The sequence below is a fragment of the Vulpes lagopus genome, chromosome 21 (genome assembly GCF_018345385.1).
Source record: "Vulpes lagopus strain Blue_001 chromosome 21, ASM1834538v1, whole genome shotgun sequence".
NCBI classification, from domain to species: Eukaryota; Metazoa; Chordata; class Mammalia; order Carnivora; family Canidae; genus Vulpes; species Vulpes lagopus.
In genome coordinates, this window is record NC_054844.1 from 21,944,112 (window position 1) to 21,964,128 (window position 20,017).

At 33.7% G+C, this 20,017-nt stretch overlaps 1 protein-coding gene across 22 annotated transcripts in view; it reads right to left on the reverse strand.

Moving 5' to 3' along the window:
• SOX5 (SRY-box transcription factor 5) overlaps positions 1–20,017 on the reverse strand; it is a 1,001,956-nt gene that overhangs the window by 114,510 nt on the left and 867,429 nt on the right. For 20 of the 22 annotated variants that reach the window (XM_041735837.1, XM_041735832.1, XM_041735833.1 and 17 more), the window contains one exon: positions 16,220–16,343. In XM_041735837.1, coding sequence (XP_041591771.1) covers positions 16,220–16,343 — 124 coding nt within the window. The remainder of the gene's footprint in view (positions 1–16,219; positions 16,344–20,017) is intronic. The other 2 variants (XM_041735846.1, XM_041735826.1) reach the window with 1 other exon arrangement.

Below are 20,017 nucleotides of genomic sequence, written 5' to 3' on the forward strand. Positions count from 1 at the left end.
ACTAATTTTCGACGGTTTATGTCTAAAGCACCGTTCAACATATGAACATACATAATTTGAAGCATATTTATGTTATCACCAAGTTTTCAGGTTCAGAATACTAAGGACTAGTTTGATTGAAATTTGTCCCAAGTTACTAAGTAAATACAAATAGAATAACTGTGCAAATGGCCAATATAGCAATTTAATTTTTAATTAAATTCATAATACACTACATGAATGTGCTGGTATCTGAAGTGAACACAGAATCTATAAGACCTTATGTATCTATTTATTTTTTTAAAGATTTCATTTATTTATTTTACAGAGAGAGAGAGCAAGAGAACACAAGCAGGTGGAGTGGGAGAGAGAAGAGCAGGCTCCACTGAGGAGGGAGCCTGATGCCCCATGCAAGGCTCCTCAGGGAGCCCCCAGAATCTATAAGACATTAAAAAACAAGGTCAAGGGTAGTTCTTAATGGCAAAAGAGAAATTCAGATCTGTTGGGGAAAAAAAGATATTTTATTAAAGTAAGTACTGTCATCTATTTGTATCATCTCTTATTTAACTGTACTAAAAAAATATTACAACAGTTATTTTGTAAATATCTCATCAAGTACTTAGTAAAAATTAGATAATGGAAAATTCTGACTTTTAAAGTTCAATGTGTGTAAGTTATTCAAATTGACTTTCAACTAGTTAAAAGTAATATCTTTTACTCTTTCCTAGGTTTTAACCATTTGAACAGTTTTTCCCTAAGCCTTTCCAAAATTAATTTGCTTCTTATTTCAAAGCCAAGTATGGAAAATTCTAGCTCAAAACAAATTTTTCAAAAAGTTGAAAAATACACTGAAACATATTAGTCAATTGTTTTTAGAGTATAACCTAGCTTATAGTGTCTATTGATATAAATGATATAGCTAGTACAGAATAACCCAATAACCCCTCAGAGAGAATGTTAATTGCATTAGTGTTAAAGTAATGAATATTTAGATAATAATTATCTTTATTGACACTAAGAAGGATTTATTTCTATGATATATGACAGAGTAAAAAAAAAACAGTATTTCCCAACAAGGTTGTTTAGGCTAAGGAAGATTGTCAAAGCAAGTATATTCTTACCCAGGGTCAAGGACATACACACTTTCATCCACTGAACTAATATAAATGTTCTGGAGAGTTTTATGGCATTATCTTCACTGAAATAAGAAGACTCATTCCTCTATTAGCCTTCTGTGGTTTTTTGTGTGCTTGTTTGGTTTGGTTTTGCTACCTTTACAAATACATATTGTCTTCTCTAGGTGCTGGAAAATACAAAAATTAAAATGCATACACATAGACACATACAATTGCTGCCCTGGACAAGTTCCTGATCAAGTGAGAGGGATAAACGTATAAGCCAACGCAATGATACAATGAGCAAACCAGAATGTATAAGGTATTCTGGAAACCTCAAGAAAAGAAGAACTTAACTTGGAAACAGTGTCAAAAAATGTTATTTGTTACAATGTCCTTTAAAAGAAATGGCTAGTTTCACTACCATATTACCTTCCAGGACTATTTTACCACCTACTTTCCATGTCTTCTATGTCCATGTCCATGTCCATGTCTGTTTGCTAAAGAGTCCCACAATAAGCATCCACAATTTAGTACTAGTTTGCTCTAATTAATCATCTCCTCAGATCATTACTTAAAAACACCCTGCTCTTACAGTTCTAACTTCCAGGTGGAGGGAGCTCTGTAGGAATCTAAGAAAAAATGAAGTTAAAAAGGACTCTATAGATAGAACTTCTGGAGAATGGTGCTTTCTTTCATCTCATGGGCCAAAAGATGAATTGGTGTGTTCTTTCTGCCTGGAAGAAGGTCCTTGCCATTGAGAAGTTGGTGCTAACTATAACCACTATCCTTTACTGACCCCTACTTCCGGGAATGTTTTAATACTCTTCATGTGTCTGATGCAAGAAGGGAAGGGTAAGCTCTGCAGCTAAAAAAGTAGGTAGAACGCATATATTACAGAGTCTTGAGTTTTACTTTTGAAAGCAATGTTAAGTCACTGAAAGATTTTGAGCAGGAAAGTGACACAGTCTGATTTGTGTTTTAGGTAGATCAGTTTTGTGGCAAAGGATAGAATCGATTGAAAGAGGGACAGACTGGCAGACAGACTTGTTAAATACCATTGTAGCAAATCAAGTGAGAAATGATAGTCCTAAATTAATCATAAGGGAAGGAGAGGAGGGAATAGATTAGGAGACAGACATGATGGCTAATTTGATGGGAGAAAAGAAATCCAGGAGGAAAAAAAAGTTATAGTTTGAGCTTTTATTTTAGTCCATGGTTTAAAAAAATGAACAACTTTTTACTCAAATAATTACTCAATTGTCCCATCATCATTTTTTTAAAAGATTTATTTATTTATTCATGAGAGACACAGAGAGAGAGAGATAGGCAGAGACACAGGCAGAGGGAGAAGCAGGATACCTGAGAGGAGCCTAATGTGGGACTCGATCCTGGATCCCAGGATCATGCCCTGAGCCGAAGACAGATGCTCAACCACCTAGCCACGATGGTGTCCCACCCTACCATCATTTTTTAATAATTCATTGTTCTCCTACTGATTTGAAATATGGGCAACTAGTATTTGTTGACTTTTAGCACTCTGTTAAAATGTATACATGTATACATATATAAATATACATATATACATCCGTATATGTGAACATATTTACGTGTGTGTATAAATCTCTAATCTTCACAACTCAGTAAGGCAGATTTATTATTATTCTCATTACACACACACAGACACACACACACAGACATTAATGTCCAGAATCTTACGGTTAGTAAGTGTTACAGACATTAGTACTCTGGGAAAAAATATACTGCTTTAGAAAACATCATGACTATTTTTAGAACAGTATGCAAACATAGACTTCAATTTTCAAATAGATATATTAATTTAGCATTCACTCAACTAATATGTATCAAATACTTTGTGGAGAACACAAAGAAATAAAAGGTATAGTCCTTGCCTTGATGACACAGTTACAAAAATAAGACATACAGATACCAAAAATGAAATAAAACAAAGCCATATGATTAAAACCAAATGGATAAGAAAGACAGTAATTGCCAAAGAAAGGAAGAATTTACTGGAACTCAAATAATTGAAGAAAGAATCAGAGGAATGGCTGGGCTTGGGTTAGACTTTCAGTAAAACAATAAGACTAGACATAATGAGAGGAGTACAAGAGCTATGGTGCCTGCTTCACAATAGATAATAAATATCCAGGGAGTGAATAAATTGATGAGCTGAAAAGTAAGAATGAGAGGAACCTCTTATGGTTTTTCAGTTCCTCTAGCATATACAGTGCATAAATATGTCCCCGGGTTGTCTCCTCTTATGTCCTCATGCAAGTCGCTTGTCATATCTTATAACTTACTGTTAACAAGGAACAAGGAATTTATAGGTCCATGTACACCCTATTCCATCTCTTGCTTTCCAGCCTTCATCCAGACTACTTTCTCCTGTTTGGAATATTGTTTCTGTATTTTTCTAACCTGATTCTTAACTGCTTTCTTGCCCTTCATCCTTTGGAATTTGATGTAGGGGTCTCCACTCAAAGAAGCCTTTCCTGACAACCTTCCACTTCTCTTAAATTTGAATTCACTCCCTTTCTTCTGATTTCCTTTAAAGCTGTAGGCATATGTCGATCATATCACATCTGTCATGCTCCCCAACTACACTATGAGTATCCTAAAGGGAGGGATTATGTCTTACTCATCTTTAAATCCCCAGTTCTTAGCATAAGAACTGTCAAAAGGCACAGTTCTGTTAAATACATAGCACAGGCTGCTAAAATGTTTATTGACTGAATAAATGAAGAAAATTTATTTAATTAAGAAATTAACAAATTTCAAACACAGGAGACCACTCTTCTCATATCAAAAGCTTACGGTTTAGCAGAAGAAACAGATTGTGAGCAAATAATTGTACAAATAAGGAACAAATTAGTTTTTGCCCAGGGTTTAATTCAAACAATAATGCTGTGTTAGATCATCTACCAATGATATAAAAGTAGAATAGGAAATGGAGGGGAAGAGAAGCCTAGAGTTTGAGGATATAAGGAAATAGAAGTAGTAAAGAAGAAGTAAAGAATCTCCTGTAAAATATTTTGATTTATCAAATATCAAAAAGAAGTAAAGAATCTCCTGTAAAATATTTTGATTTATCAAATAATTCCTTTTTTAAGATTTTATTTATTCAAATATCATATATCAAAAAGAAGTAAAGAATCTCCTGTAAAATATTTTGATTTATCAAATAATTCTTTTTTTTAAGATTTTATTTATTCATGAGAGACACTAAGAGAGAGAAAGGCAGAGACACAGGCAGAGGGTGAAGCAGGCTCCATGCAGGGAGCCCAAAGTAGGACTCGATCCCAGGACTCCAGGATCATGCCCTGGGCTGAAGGCAGCCGCTCAACTGCTGAGCCACCCATGGATCCCCTATCAAATGATTCTTTTATAATATTTCATAATCTGTCTTTTGTAAATTTTTATTTTAAAGCAATTCATACCTCATTGAATATTTAAATTAATATTAATTCCTTAAATCTTAAAATAATTGCCGTTCACTAATAAGAACCCATTGTTATGATGCCATTAAAGCACCTGAGCATGGCCAGGATGTTTACCAGGAAAGATGTTATATATAAATAAATGACAAAAACAAAAATCTTCCATCATCATGATTGTTGAAATCACTTTCTGAAATCCAAGTGAGTTGAACTTTGCTTTTTTATGGTAATAAGTTCAGCTATACCTCCTTCCACTCTACCTTTCAGGTAAGTTAAATTTGTAACAATTCCACTTAATCACCTGTGGAATCCAAGTTAAGAAGTTCAGAACAACTGATATGGAATACACACATTGAGATAAGAGGGTTTCTAAATGCAGAAAATTGTAAAACTGTAAAACCTTCACTGATTTGCTAGAATAGTAAAATAAAACTTTAATATTTGAAACTTTTTATAAGAAATACGAATATTTTGTGGTAAAATCTCATAAAGTAAGTAATAAATATTTCATATGAATTTTATTTGAGAAAGCAAAATTAATAATTATCTCTTGTTTGATGAAACATCTATTTAAAAGAAGATATTTTGAGGTAATTGTTCTTAACTGCTTTGTCATAGGCTAATGTTTTCAGTAAAATATTTTTTAAAATTTTTATTTATTTACTCATGAGAGACACACAGAGAGAGGCAGAGAAATTGTCAAAGGGAAAAACAGGTTTCCTGTGGGGACTCTGATGTGGGTCTCGATCCAGGACCCCATGATCACAACCTGAGCCAAAGGCAGATGCTCAACCACTGAGCCACCCAGGTGCCCCTCAGTAAAAGATTTTTAAAAACAAAAAAAGGGCAGCCCAGATGGCTCAGCGGTTTATTGCCACCTTCAGCCCAGGGCCTGATCCTAGAGTCCCAGGATCGAGTCCCACGTTGGGCTCCCTGCATGGAGCCTGCTTCTTCCTCTGCCTGTGTCTCTGCCTCTCTCTCTCTCTCTCTCATTAATAAATAAATAAAATCTTTAAAAAATAAATTATATCTTTTAAATGGAGAATGGCAAATGAAAACTTTATTCTGACTAATTTATAGTTACCCAGTTGGCTAGGGATTATAAACTTTTTAAGAAACACCTCTCAAAATAGGAAGACATTTCTGATTTTAAAAGACAGAGCATTCTTTCCTACCTCTTGGCTCATAAATTAAATGAATTCCAGCACTAATGAAAATTTCTGGGTTAATTATCTAAGAAATCTGAGTATCCCTGTAAAGGTGACAATGAATCAAAGAAATTTCCTTTGCCTCCTGTATTCCAGTATGGCTACGAAGGCATCATTTAAGCTATTGCATGATAATTCATTTTAAGCTGCTTGAAGAGAATCATTAATTAAGAAATAGCTTCTATATCCGAACCTACATTAGACTACTGTGTCTACATTTTGCTTCTGTATCTTATGAGGATAAAATGGCACAGAGAAAAGCACCCCAAATGTTTCAGGCATTTGAAAATAGTGATTTGGAAGAGGGGCAATGGTATAAGCCACTTAAGACCAAATCAAATGCTATATCTCTGTTATTTTCCACTTTTAATAATAAGGTTTAGCAAGCTTTTCATTTTTGACACCTTTCCACTTTTCTGTTTATCAGGGCTTTTTGATAGATGTCCTTCCTCCTGGAATGTATCCAGAGTCTGTGATCTGCAGGTTGAGAACAGAAAGTTTCCTAAACTCTGAAACAATAAGCCTATAAGTTATACATTTGGGATGACTTCTGCTCTAGAGCTTTCTATTAGAATGATGCATTTTAGACCTCTGAAAATTAAGAAATGTTACAGAATATCCCCTCCCCCTTAAACAACAACAACAACAAAAAACAAATTATGCAACCAAATAATGAAAACCCAATAGTGGCCTAGAATAAACTCCTGAAATTCTTTTCATGATGTCACATCCTAAAGGTTTCAAAATAGACTTATACATTTAATAAATAATAGTGATGTTATGCTTATATAATAATTTAAATAATAGTGATGTTATGCTTATATAATAAAGTCTAGAGAAATGCATATACTCTCCCATCTAGTTGTTACAATCTCCTTATGAACTAAGTAGGGCAGACATTATTGTAGCTACCCTAAAGATTAAAAAGCTAAGGCAAAAAGAAGACAATGACTAGCCTAAGGGCACAGAACAATATGAAATGGGATTGTGACTACCAAGGTCTTTTGATATCTTGTTTAATTTTTTTTCTAACAAAATTATTAATTTTGGACAGACAATTAATAATTTTGAATTACAAGTCTCATTGATGCTTATTTATAGCTTGACTCACACCAGTCAATTTTTAAAGTTTTAGACCTTCTATTAACCACCTAGTAGAGCAATAGAATTTAGAGGCAATCTCACAGGTGAAAAATGTCCAAAAAGGAACAAATAAATGAAAGTAAAATTCCATATACTGGGAATAGAACTTGTTACATGAAGAATTCACTGGGGGCAAATATGTATACACAAAAATGTTTACCTTAGAATTATTTGACTGTAAATATTGTAGAAAAAATTAAATGTTCATCATAGGGAATACAAATAAAATATGATAACCTAGCTTTATGAAATATGATGCAAGATAAGTGAGATCTAAAAGTAGAGAAAAGGAAAGATGGTCATTTTTAAAATGTTTATAAGCAGAATATAGTCCATATACCTTCACATACATTATATATTATATAGTGTATATCCTATATAGAGTATAAATGTATCACAGCATACACATTACAACCTACAGATATGTTCACATATCTGTATTTCTATATAAATAGACATATATATGTATGTAAGTATAAGAATATATATATATATTCTATAATTATATATATATATAGTTTTGGAAACATAAGTACCAAATTGTTAACAGTGATTACCTCTGGGAATGAGATTATAGTAATATATGTGTAGACTGATAACTTTTAATTTCTGGTTTTCCTACTTCTACACTGTTTGAGGTTTGTGTAGTCACCAAGTGCTATCTTTAATATATTAGGAAAAAAATATGAAGAGTTGTTATGAGCTGATTATTTAACAGGTTTAAGAAAATACTCTTTGAATGCAGAGCCAAACTAAGTTATTAGGGAAATAGTACCATTTAAAAAGTAACTCTAATTCTTTGCTTCTGCCCTTTCCGCTGCCTGGAATGCAGATATGGTAGCTGGGCAAGATACCTAACACCCCAAGAAAGAAGTCATAATTTGTGGAAGGTGGTATAATAAGAGAACAAACCTGGGATCTGCTATCATAGAGCTACCATAGGAGCAATGTTTGGCCTAGTATGTAAGGGAAAAAGTTTCTCTCACCATGTTTAAGCTAGTATTATTTTGGCCTTTTACAGTAGGTAAACCTAATACAGTATCTGATTCCACATAATATTCCAAGTTCATGACTTCTTCAGTCCTCATGGAAAATATGTATCTACTGTAGAGTTAGAATCAAATGCTCTCCTCCTCTGTTTTATTAAATATTTTTTTTCTGCTTCCATATTTTCCTATCAACCTCATGACTAAAATTTGCCTTCTAATAGAGTTTGTGATTTTTTTTTTTTTTTTTTAACAGCGAAAGAGCCTGTATACTGGAGAACAGAGGCGTCTGGTATCAGTGACGGTTACATTTATTCAAAATAAAATAATATATTGCTTTTCTGAGATTTTCCTTGTACTTCAGTCTGATGACTTTAGTGTGAGCCTGCTACAGAGATGAGATTCTATGTTTGCTGTGGCCAAAAAAAAAAAAAAAATGAATTTAGAAGTCAATGGCTTAGGCTGGACTATATCAGATTTATATCTGGTAACACCACATTTTGAGGCCTCTTGGCTGAGAACACAGTGTCATTAGCCAAACACTCTTTCCACTGGACAAATCTATGTTATCAAGAATCAAGTCAAAAAGAAAACACTGACCCAAAGGGGTTTATATTTAAATTGAATATCATGCTATGTTCTTAAGTGTTAAAAAAGTAAACAAGATGGATTAAAAGATTATACACTTATAGCCTAAAATCTGAGGAATTTATTGAAAAATGGACTTTTGCCTTTTTTTAAAATATTCATTTCTTTGAGAGAGAGAAACAGAGATAGTGACAGCGATAGTGAGAGAGAGCAGGAGCAGGAGAGGGGCAGGGAGAAGCAAGCTCCCCACTGAGCAAAACGCCCTACATGGGACTGATCCCGGAACTACAGGATCATGATTAACCAACTAAGCCACCCAAGTGCCCCAGGGCTTTTGCCTTTTTTTGTTTGTTTGTTTGCTTGTATGTGTATATTTTGGTGGTATAGCGTGGTGTGGGGAGGGATAGATCAAACACTAGTTGCTAACATGGCTCAGTTATCATCTCACAAAGTCATGATGCTTAAAATTAATCACATGTCTAGCTCTATAAACAATGAAGCACAACATAAGCTATTATTTTTATACCAAGTTACGACACTTTGTCACAATAAAGATATGTACATCTCCCTTTTCTTAGTGATGAATCTTGTAGAAATATTATAAACTCCCTTTTAGGAAAATCCCCCCACACACAATTTATTGACATCTTTCCCATGGGAATTGGAGGGTGGCTGACACCATATAATTGTAGAATGTTACATACTTTTTTGCATTCAATTCTCTTTACTTTTTAATCATCTCATATTTTTAAGCCAGCAATCTACCTTCTTTCAGCTGGGAATTTAAATGATTGGCTGTTTATGTACCACAGCAATTCTTTAAAAATATACACATATAAACTATATATATTTACTAATAGTACTAATTATATGTATTTATATTATATATAATGTATACTATATATATGTGTGTATAATTTAATATATATATTTACTAAGCTCTACAACAAAGTCAGGTTCACCCAAAGTCATTTGCTTATAAGATGTTTTGGGAGGAGGGGGGTAAAAAAGAAGAGCTGGTCACAATGATTTAAAAACACACAGACACGGAAGCCTGAATATATGATTACATCCTCTTCTCTCTGCTTATGTACAAAGAACCTACAGTATGTGATTTCTGACAACACATGTTTCTTATTTTGTCAGTTTGATAAAAGCTTACCATGTCAATGGTTTTTAGCTTGTGATTTGGTGATTGTTTCAGCACTGATTGTCAACGACCTGTGTGTCAGCTGACACAGCTGACACAGTTAAATCAGAAATTAGCATGCAGTCTCCTAAAATGCCAGACACATGGACCCTTTACACAAGAGAGATATAATGGAACCCACATGATATTCCCATTAAACAATGAAACATGTGACATTAACCAAAAACAGGAACACATCAGCAAATATGCCTGAGGAAGTTTATGGTATTTAACTCCTAAACATTAATTTTATTGTGGTGTATGAGGAACTAATTAACTGAGAGTTTCCTTTTTTATTGGAAGCGGAAATACTGTTCAGAAAACTGATGAAGAATAAATACAGCATATTTTAAGTTTATTAAGCTTGGCTCATCGACTTCTATTTATTTAAGCTAATCTCATAAGGCAATTAAATATTTCAATCAGTAACTTTATACGGCTATTTTTATTTAACACATTTCTGAAAAATTAATCAATGTGTTAAAATGCAGAAAGAGTATATTAATACATTTCTAGTTTGTATAGCCAAAACAATGACTAATTAAGTTTTCAAAAAAAAATCACGTGATCTTTTCCAACATGAGCTTTGATAAATATACAAGGGGAAATGACAATAGAAAAAGTCAAAACTTTGTGATTATGATGTAAATGGTTAGGGCTGTACCTACATGAGACAAATGGAAACCATCAGCACTGTAATACTTTTCTCTAAATAATTCTATTTTCCTAGTCAGAGGAAGCCTCGTTCAGGTGTGGCAGAATGAATTTGATCCTGGATAAGATATACAGTATAATTAATTTTCAGGTGTGGTTTTAGAATTTTTTATTTTTCCTTTTGAAACAGGATCTGTGTTTGCTGGCACAATGCTAGGCACTACTTCATATATAATCCTATTTAATCTCTGTAACAGTTCAGTAAAGTGAGTTATTAATCTATATTATAGATGAAGAAACTGAGGCTCAGTAACCTGCACAAGGACAATCAAAGTAGCAGAACAAGGCAAAACTTGACTCCAATTCCATACTCTTTCATTCCAAGTGCCTTCCAACTAGTAGTTGCCTATTTGACACTGGGTTAGTTAAATCAAAATGAATAAAACAATTAAATGTTTGAAATTACATAGACATAGGAATCAGCTGGTGTAGACAAATGAATTAACTGATTATCTATACAATATTGTTCCTAAGCTGTAAGTGCAAGATACATTTTGTTATAATGTTCTGTTCTGTGGTTGTAATATGATAGGTCAACACCAATAAATTTCCAGTAAAAAAGGTCATAATAAATTTTTAAATGAATATATACTAGACTACGCCAAAAGTTCCTAAAATTTCTTGGATTCAGGCACCATCAGTGGCTCAATAACTTTTTCATGACACCCACAGGACAAGAGAAATACCCAACTGCTTCATTTTGTTAAGCAGTAAGGTCCAAAAATTAGGTAATTTATGTAGTGTCTGATGAATGTCTCTGTATTTTTCCTGAAATTTTAAAAATGCTGTATGCCTCTGTGGATTAGCAAAAGCACTCTGGTAATTTAGCACACAGTTCAGGAACTTTAGCACTAGGCACATGCCCATGTATGGGCAAAGATTATCTGTAGCTATGTGACACATTCAATTTGACACTTTGGGCTAAACTCTCGAGCCAACTCTTTTACAACTGTTTGTTTTATACTGTATATAGAAAATGGGTTATTTTATTGGATTGCCTTCCTGTAGATTTTTTATTTCCAAATAAAATGCGTTCCTGTCAAAAAATTTCTAAAGCAGCTATTACAATTATATGACTAGAAATTTTACACCCAAACAGAAAGGAGAGGGGCAGAGGACTGCAGTTATTAGTAAAAAGAGAAACACCTATTCCTCTCATTTCTGCCAAAAACTATGTATTCTGAACGAACAGCATTTAACCTTGAGGGTGGGGTAAGAGGAAGCCATGTGTTGTGGAAAGAGAACTGGAAGTTGGAGTCAGTGAAGTGGTATTAATCAAACTTATGGCCTTCAACCACCTTATCTCAAAAGTCTCTCTCAAGTTTAACATGCTAAAACTAACATACACATTCATAATTATTTTAAATTTTGTTAGATTTTTTCTACCAAGATGAGCAAACACAAAAGTGGTATCTTATAGCCAACATGAAACTATTTTGTGGGTGTCAAAAGTGTGTACGTTTTATTTCAAAACTATGTACCTAAAACAAGTTTTGTGGTTCACAAGTTGGAGCCTTTGGTTAAGAGGTTAGGATCTTAGTCAGACTTTCCAGCAGAGGCAAATGGACTATGTCTTTGGACTCTTCAACCATCCAAGGTGTATTTGAACCAGTTTATTTGTACAGTATTTATTTTATTATTCAGCAGATAGAACCTTATTTAGTTTTAAATTTTATTTCAAGAAATTTAAAGAGTTTTCTGATTCATATGAGCAAGTACCTACAAAGATAATTAAAAATTGGGATTTTTGGGGGCACCTGCATGTCTCAATCGGTTAAGTATCTGACTCTTGATTTTAAGTTCAGGTCATGACCTCAGGGTCATAAGATTGAGCCTTGTAATGGGTTCCACAGTAGGCACGGAACCTGCTTAATATTCTCTCTCTCCCTCTCCTTCTACCTCTCACACCTATCCCCTGCTCATGTACATGTTCTTTCTCTCAAAAAAAAATTGAGGTTTTTAATTATGCAATATAAAAACTGGGATGTGTCTACAAATAGTAACTTAGTTGACAGTTTTCATAGACCTAACCAGTTAAATATACAGATTATTTCATTAATTTCTTCCCCTGAATGGAATGGTCTGTGAATTGAGTTGGTTGATCAAATCAATGTTTTTACATAATTCTTTTCATGTTATTTTATATATTAAGAATATTCAGTTTAATAATCTACCATTATTTTTACCTCTTTAGGAGTTTGAAAGTATTTTTAGATATCAAGAAATAAATAGGAAATAACTAGATATAGATCCATGAAGAAGTGTGGTTTCATATTTGATTTCATTAGTAGCAAATGCCAGAACAGAATATGAGATTTTGATAATACTACATCAATATTTGTGAATTTATCTACATATTCATGGGTAAGAGTAAACTACAACATTCTTTAAAGCTTCTTTTCTATCTAGACAGTTTGCTCTGAAATCTTTGGCTGTACTGCTATTAATTTATTTTTCTATGGTTTACAGACATTCATTCTAGCAGTTAAGAGAGAATCCAGCAACTCTATACTGTGGGTCCCACTCCACACCATATTTCTACTATTACATTTCTCAAAAAGAAAATACTTTTATGTCCAAATTATAACTTTTTTTTTTTTTTTTTTGGAAAAGAGAAGATGTTAACTCATCTATGATTATGTTCTTCAATGATTTTTGGTTTGGGTTTTTAAAAAAAATCTTATTTATTTTAAAGAGGAAGAATGAGCAAGCAGGGGGAGGGGCAGAGGGAGACAGAGAGAGAGAATGCTGATTTTGAGAGAATCCTGAAGCAGACTCCCTGCTGAGAGAGTCAAGTAGACCCCGACTCTGAGATCATGACCTGAGCCAAAATCAAGAGTTGGCCACTTCACTGACTGAGCTACCCAGGTGCCCTGAACTTATGTTTTTATTTTATTTTTTCCCTGTTGAAAAAAATTTAACTTTCTTGTGTGGTTCCCAAGATTTTTATTTTATTTTATCAAGTCACATAGTCTAAACAGAAAAATTTACCATCGATACTTTCTATGAATGGATTGATGAAAAGCATTTAAATTTTTGATACCAAAAAATACAGGTTTCATATTGAAAGTCAAATCAAGATGAGTTGGTCAGCCTCTTTCATTGAGAACTATGTAATAATACTGAAATTAAAATAACCGACAAGCAGAGAAGTCACATATGGTTGACAATTATGGAGAGAAAATAATAAGAAAGCAACTGAAGAGAGATGGCAAGATTTGTGTCCTTCTTCATCTCTATTCTTTCTTGAATTGTGATGAAGGAGGAATAGTCCAGACTATTGATTCCACCCAAACTGACTCAAACTGCCGGAGTGTCAACAGGGTGGTACTTTCTCTTCCTATTGGATTCTAAGTTTTAGAGTTTGGCATGATACTAGTTTCAAGCTTGCCAGCAGCTATAAAGGCTTTATTCTATTTTATTTCCAAGGTTACAAAAGAAGTGGTATTATTTATAATTTTAAACACCAAAGGTATAAATATCAAACGGTTAATATATGAACAATTTTAGAAAGGGAAAAATTTCTCCATGCCACGTCACATTAACACCGAACAAATTTAGTATGCCAACTCTGTCAAATGGGAGTGAAGGAGAGGTGTTCTTGACCTTTTCCAGGCCTAGAGTTATGCTATTGTTCATACTCAATATGGTTTTCTCTTTAGCACAATATTTGCTAATGGGACTTATTTCTACAGTTGCTTAAAAAAATTTCTTTCTGGAAAACAGAACTAGTCTATATGTATATATTGCAGGTGCAGTCTGAGGTAACTGATGATTTTTAAAAGTGTCTTTTTTTCTTCACTTTAGTAACCAAGGTTACCAAAAAACACATTGGCAACATGTGTTTAATGTGAATAGTAATTCCTTAGGAAAATGGAAACAAAACAAAACAAAAAAATATTTTATGGTTAAAAATTCAGAATTTAGTGTGGCAAGAGAGTTTGAAATTCTATATTTAGAATATAAATTACTCTTATAATTTAAATCTTTAGAATATAAATATAGTCCTTAATTGTAAAAATATGTTGTTGTTTCTGGATGAATCAATCTACAGAGATAGACTGATGTGGAAATAATACTAAATGAATAAATTCAGGATTCAGAGTGAGAACACTGTCTTAAATCAGACGAACCTGAGGTCAAGAAAAAGATGTGCAAAAAAATCTAAAAACTGCAAAGGCAAAATACCATACAAGAGTGAATTTTTATAGTCCCGAATTCAGCTCACTTTTATCTAGACTCCGTAGTTGCAATCTACTCATGTCTTTTAAAATTTAAAAAACTACATCCCATTTCTTCGATATTATATAAAGAATGGTTTAAAGACTGGGAATAAATGTTAAAATATGAACATTCAAAACACCATTTAGCAGAAAGCTTACATATGATTTCTAGTAATGCTGGACAGAGTTTCTCAACTGCAGTAAGTACTGAGACACAGCAAGATGTTAATGGGGCAATTTATTAACATATAAATGAACCCAAATACGCTGGATTTTACAAAGCAATCTTCTATATGAATAGCTAAAAGACGATATTTCATTAATTGCTTTCAATTATGTTCTTTTGCTTTTTTAAAAAAAAATTTTATTGGAGTTCGATTTGCCAACATATAGTTTAACACCCGGTGCTCATCCCATCCCCCCACCCAACTCCCCTTCCACTACCCCCTGTTTCTTTCCCAGATTAGGCGTCTCTCATGCTTTGTCACCCTCTCTGATTTTTCCCACTCATTTTCTCTCCTTTCCCCTATAATCCCTTTCACTATTTTTTACATTACCCATATGAGTGAAACCATATACTTTTATCAATGAAAGTATTCCAATAAACTCGCCTGTTCTGTATCTTTAAGGCCACGGTAATAATGTTCTGAAAGATAAGCTGCTTAGCAGTATAGTCTCTCTTTGGAATTTGTTATGTTTTTTATTTATTGGATTATAGTTGGCATTTTGGCCTTTTAGATTTTAGAAAGTGAGGTATTAGACTGTTTCCCAAACTAATAATATACAAATTCAGTTTTGGTAAAAAAAAGAAGTCATAAAATCTAAACTTAATAAGCAATACAAACAGCTATTTTGGTAAGACTTCTTATTTAGTGTAAAAATGTCCTTGTAGTGTTTCTAATGAGGTGGTCACTCATTCATTCATTCATTCAACAGGTAATGGAATGTTGTGCTAAAATTTTAGATATAAAATTGAATGAATAAGACAGATTTAGCACCTGCTCTCATAGAACTTACAATTAAAATAAAGGAGAAAATACACAAGATCCAAAGGAACTAGGAGAAAGGGATCTAACTAGGTTAGGTAAGTTTCCCCTGATCTGATTTGGAAGGTCATTAGAATACTGAAGAAAGTAAACATTGACAATATAAGTTCAGAGTCAAGAAAGAGTATGGTTTGGTCTAAGAACTAAGACTCCTGAGAAATTAGGCTAAAAACATAGGGAAGATATAGATGATGAAAGGCCAACTAATTCACATTAGGAAAAATGAGTTTATCTTAAAAGTCAATGGAAAGCAATTGAAGAGCATATTCCTATCTTTGCAAAAACAAACCAAACCTGAAAATTACATTCATATTATAAAAATACACTGGAAATGGAAGTTATGAAACTGAAATATAAAGAGCAAACATTGGTTTCAGAAGCATAGAAATAATCTAAGTTCTTTTAAATACCAACATAAATTCTTTTCTATACTTTCTGTGTGTTTCCTCTTTAAAATAAAAATGCTATATGAGTGATCTCATTTCTTGGTGTGGCAGGAATATTAAATTGCCTAATTTAAAGCCATTCCCTCCACCCACTCCCAAATGGAAAATCAGTGGTACTTACTACAACCAGCCTTATAGCTGAAGCCTGGAGGAAGCAGGAATCCTTGCTGGGCAGCTGCAGCCAGTGTTCGTTGATCAGGAGGAAACACGGGAATCATTAATGGCGGCAGTTGACCTTGAACCTGCTGAACGTTATAGAGCGAATCAAAGAGACGAAGTTTTGGTGCTCCATGTTTCCCACCCTCCTTACTTTATGACAAAAGAAGACCATTTATTAAATTCAAATAAACTGGGATATAAGCTTGCTCAAACACTGGGCCTGAGGTCATGTCTTAGGAAAATTAGAGTATACTATAGTTGGAGGTGTTACCAAGCAGCTCATTTTCTCACTTGATGAATAATTTCCCTGTTTATTCTACATGAAGTATCACTCCTTCATACAAGAAAGCTTTTACTTATGCATTAATATAATGGTCAAAAAATTACCCTTAGGTTGAACTAAAATCTCCTTCTGTAAATCCTGTTAGGGCTATTTCTATCTTCTAAAACACACCTAACTAAACTGGTATCATTTTACATATACTAGTTTTTCATTATTTGAAGGTAATTATCATGTTCACATAATATTGAAATGTTTTGAACAAAAGACCTGGGAAAGAAGCTTAGAGAGTTACCAAGACTTTCCAATTTGTTTATAGAAAGGTAATTGGGGCCAAAAGAAAATTGATTCATCTAAGGCCAAGGAATGGGACAGTTAGATCAGGTTTAAAGTCCAGTCCCTTAAACCCCATTCTGATTATACTTTTGTTTCCATCTATCGTTTTACAATCAATTGAACCACTCATCAAACCACATGGTCTATATTTTGGTCGCCATCTTTGGAATACTTTCATTTGCTGATGTCATTCTCAGAATATGGGGTTTTCACATCAGTAAATAAATAATACAGCACAACAGAATCGCTATCCTCTTTGAACTGAGCAGAGATTTCTAGAAATATCACCTAATACAGTCATTTCCTCAGCAATGTCACATTACTGATTAATGGAAAGATTGTTATCACTAAAATAAGTAAGATTCTACTCCAAAATATTTAATTAAGCAAGATCACCCTAGTGAACATGATCATGGGTTAGCATTTGTCACTAAATACATAACCAAGAATTTACGATCATACTAAAAAAATCACATATCTGACACTTTATTCTCCCTTACTCCTCCTTCTACACATTAATTCAGTTATTTAGAAAATATTTAAAAAAACACATACTATGTACAAGAAAATGAAATTGTCAGTAGGGAAACAAGAGTGAAGAAGAAAAGCAAGATTCAATGTAATGTATGCCCATTACATTACAGTGGGGATAATGATACAAAACTAAGACAAACAAATATCCAGAAAAGATTGCAAATTCACTCAGTTGCTAATCCTAACAGCAACCCTGACTTGTTTTCCTTTCCTCATTTGCACTGAACATTCTTGAGGAACTTGTGATTCTCGTAATGCTCATCATTTCTTACTTTAAAAGTCCACCTTCAGTTTGTCCATTATTTCATCTTTCGCAGTAAACCTCTGAGATATTTCTGAGATTTTGGTTGTTGAGTGTGTGCGCTGTGGGTTGCGGGGGATGTTTGAGAGAAGGGTGGGAAGGAGGGAGAAAGAGACACAGAGACAGAGAGAAAAATAAGCACTACAAGAATGAGAGATCTGTTTCCACAATGACTCCAAATTGGAAAGCATTTATTTTAGCCAAAAGGACTTTAAACCTATAACTGCCACCAGAGTGAAACTAAAAGGGAACAACAACAAACAGGAATACAAAAAGACAGTGTCTTAGGGTTAGAGCAGAAGGTATATATCACTACAGCCAGCATTTTTTGAGCATATTGGAGGAAAGACATACCTTATGCAGAAACCAATGGAAAACAACTGATTAAAGACTCAAATTAGAGACTGCATATTGAGCAAGTTTGTAGGAATAAGTGGTCTAAAACAAGAGATAGACATCTGAGGGAAAAACAGCATGGCTGCTAGTTCAGTGCAAGAAGAGGATGCTGAGCAGAATGACAAGCAAAGAAACAAACAGCAAACCAACTCCTGTATATATTTTATATTTTGTTGTTTGTAAGTTATTATAATTTATACAGTATGTCTCCTCCTTTCGAAGATAGCATCAGTAAGACGATGTACAAATGAATTTAACAAGAGCATTTTAGAAAGAAGAAAGGAGCCTCAAATGAAACGCATATAAGGGTTGTAAAAAGTATCCAAATTTCAGATACCTTAAAATTTGGGAAAAAATAACTTCCAGAATTGTAGAAACAATAGGTTCTTGTTTTAGTGCAGTAGTTCTCATACTTGAATGTATATTAGAATCACCTGGCAAGCTTTGAAACCTCCTCAGTGCCCAGACGACATCCCATGCCAACTGAGTCTGAATCAATAGGGGTGAGACCCAGCCATGGGCATTTTTTTAAAGTTTCCCTGATGATTCCAGCGTGCATCCAGATTTGAGAAGTATGGTCTTAGAGAATGCTTTTGGTCACTGCTGACAAATCTTTTTGTCTTTGCCTTGAGTTACAAAGCACCTTTGGGTATGTAAGCAGTTGAAAGGGAGACTGCCTGACTTTTACAGGTTCTGGGGCCTACAGTTTAGAGCCAGATATTAAGCTAGGTTGCTCATAGAATTCCTTCTTTTTTTTTTTTTTTTTTAGATTTTTAAAATTTATTTATTCATGACACACACACACACACACACACACACACACACACACAGGCAGGCAGAGGGAGAAGCAGGCTCCATGCAGGAAGCCCGATGTGGGACTCGATCCATAGAATTCTTTCTAATTGAGTCTTTCATCTGTTTTTTTTTTTATGTCCCTTTTGTGAGAAACTTTTGATAGTTTGTTTCTACCCAAAGAACAGCAACTAAATCCCTCAGCGTGGCATTCAAGATTCTTCACAATTTGTCTTCAGTCTATCTTTCCAGATATGTGCCCTTCCTCAGAGCTGTACTCTTACCTCAAAGGACCATGAAGAGTTCCTTGCATACTCGGTGTTTTTCCATGCCTGAGTGTGTTCAAAAGTATTTTCTCTTCTGTTGTGAGTGATTTCTCTTTTCCTTTTCTTCTTGGCAAAATTTTACTTATTTTTCAAAGGCTTTTGAGACCCACATAATGTGTTTGCCTGTGAAGCACTTCTTTCTTGTGGTGCCAATTTTCAAGCAGAAAGAACTGTTACTTCTTTTAACCTCATAAAGCTAATACAATACTTACTGTATTGAATAATAGTTACTTGTATAACTCGAGTCTCCCTTATGACCTATGAGCTTCTTTAGGAAAGAGGTTGTAACTTATTACTGTACCTCTAGAGCTTAGCACAGCAGCTGAAACTATTATATGTATGGATAATTCATGAATAAAGAAGAAGAACAAATTGTATAGTCCCATCTTTTAAAATACATCTTTGTGCACCAACTCCAAATGTCCACAAAAGGCCTGTGGACAGCAGTTATTTAATGACCAGAAAGGAATCCAATTTCACCAAAGAAGGATGACAGCATAAAGTACTAACTGCTTTGTGTTCTTATTCTTAAGCCATAGCTAAATAGTCTTATACAGGATGGTATGTCCATGCTTCTAGGATTAGGCATGCATGAAGAAATGGAAAAGTAATCCAGATACATTAGAAATTTATTACATATTTCTGTAATGGACAGATATGCCTGCTTATCATGTTCTAGTACCACGTTGTTTAATTATACCTTTACAATATGTTTTAATAATAGGTGTAGTTACTACTCTATTATTACTATTTTCTTTTTTCAAATATTTCTTGGCTTTTTGTTTAACATTTATT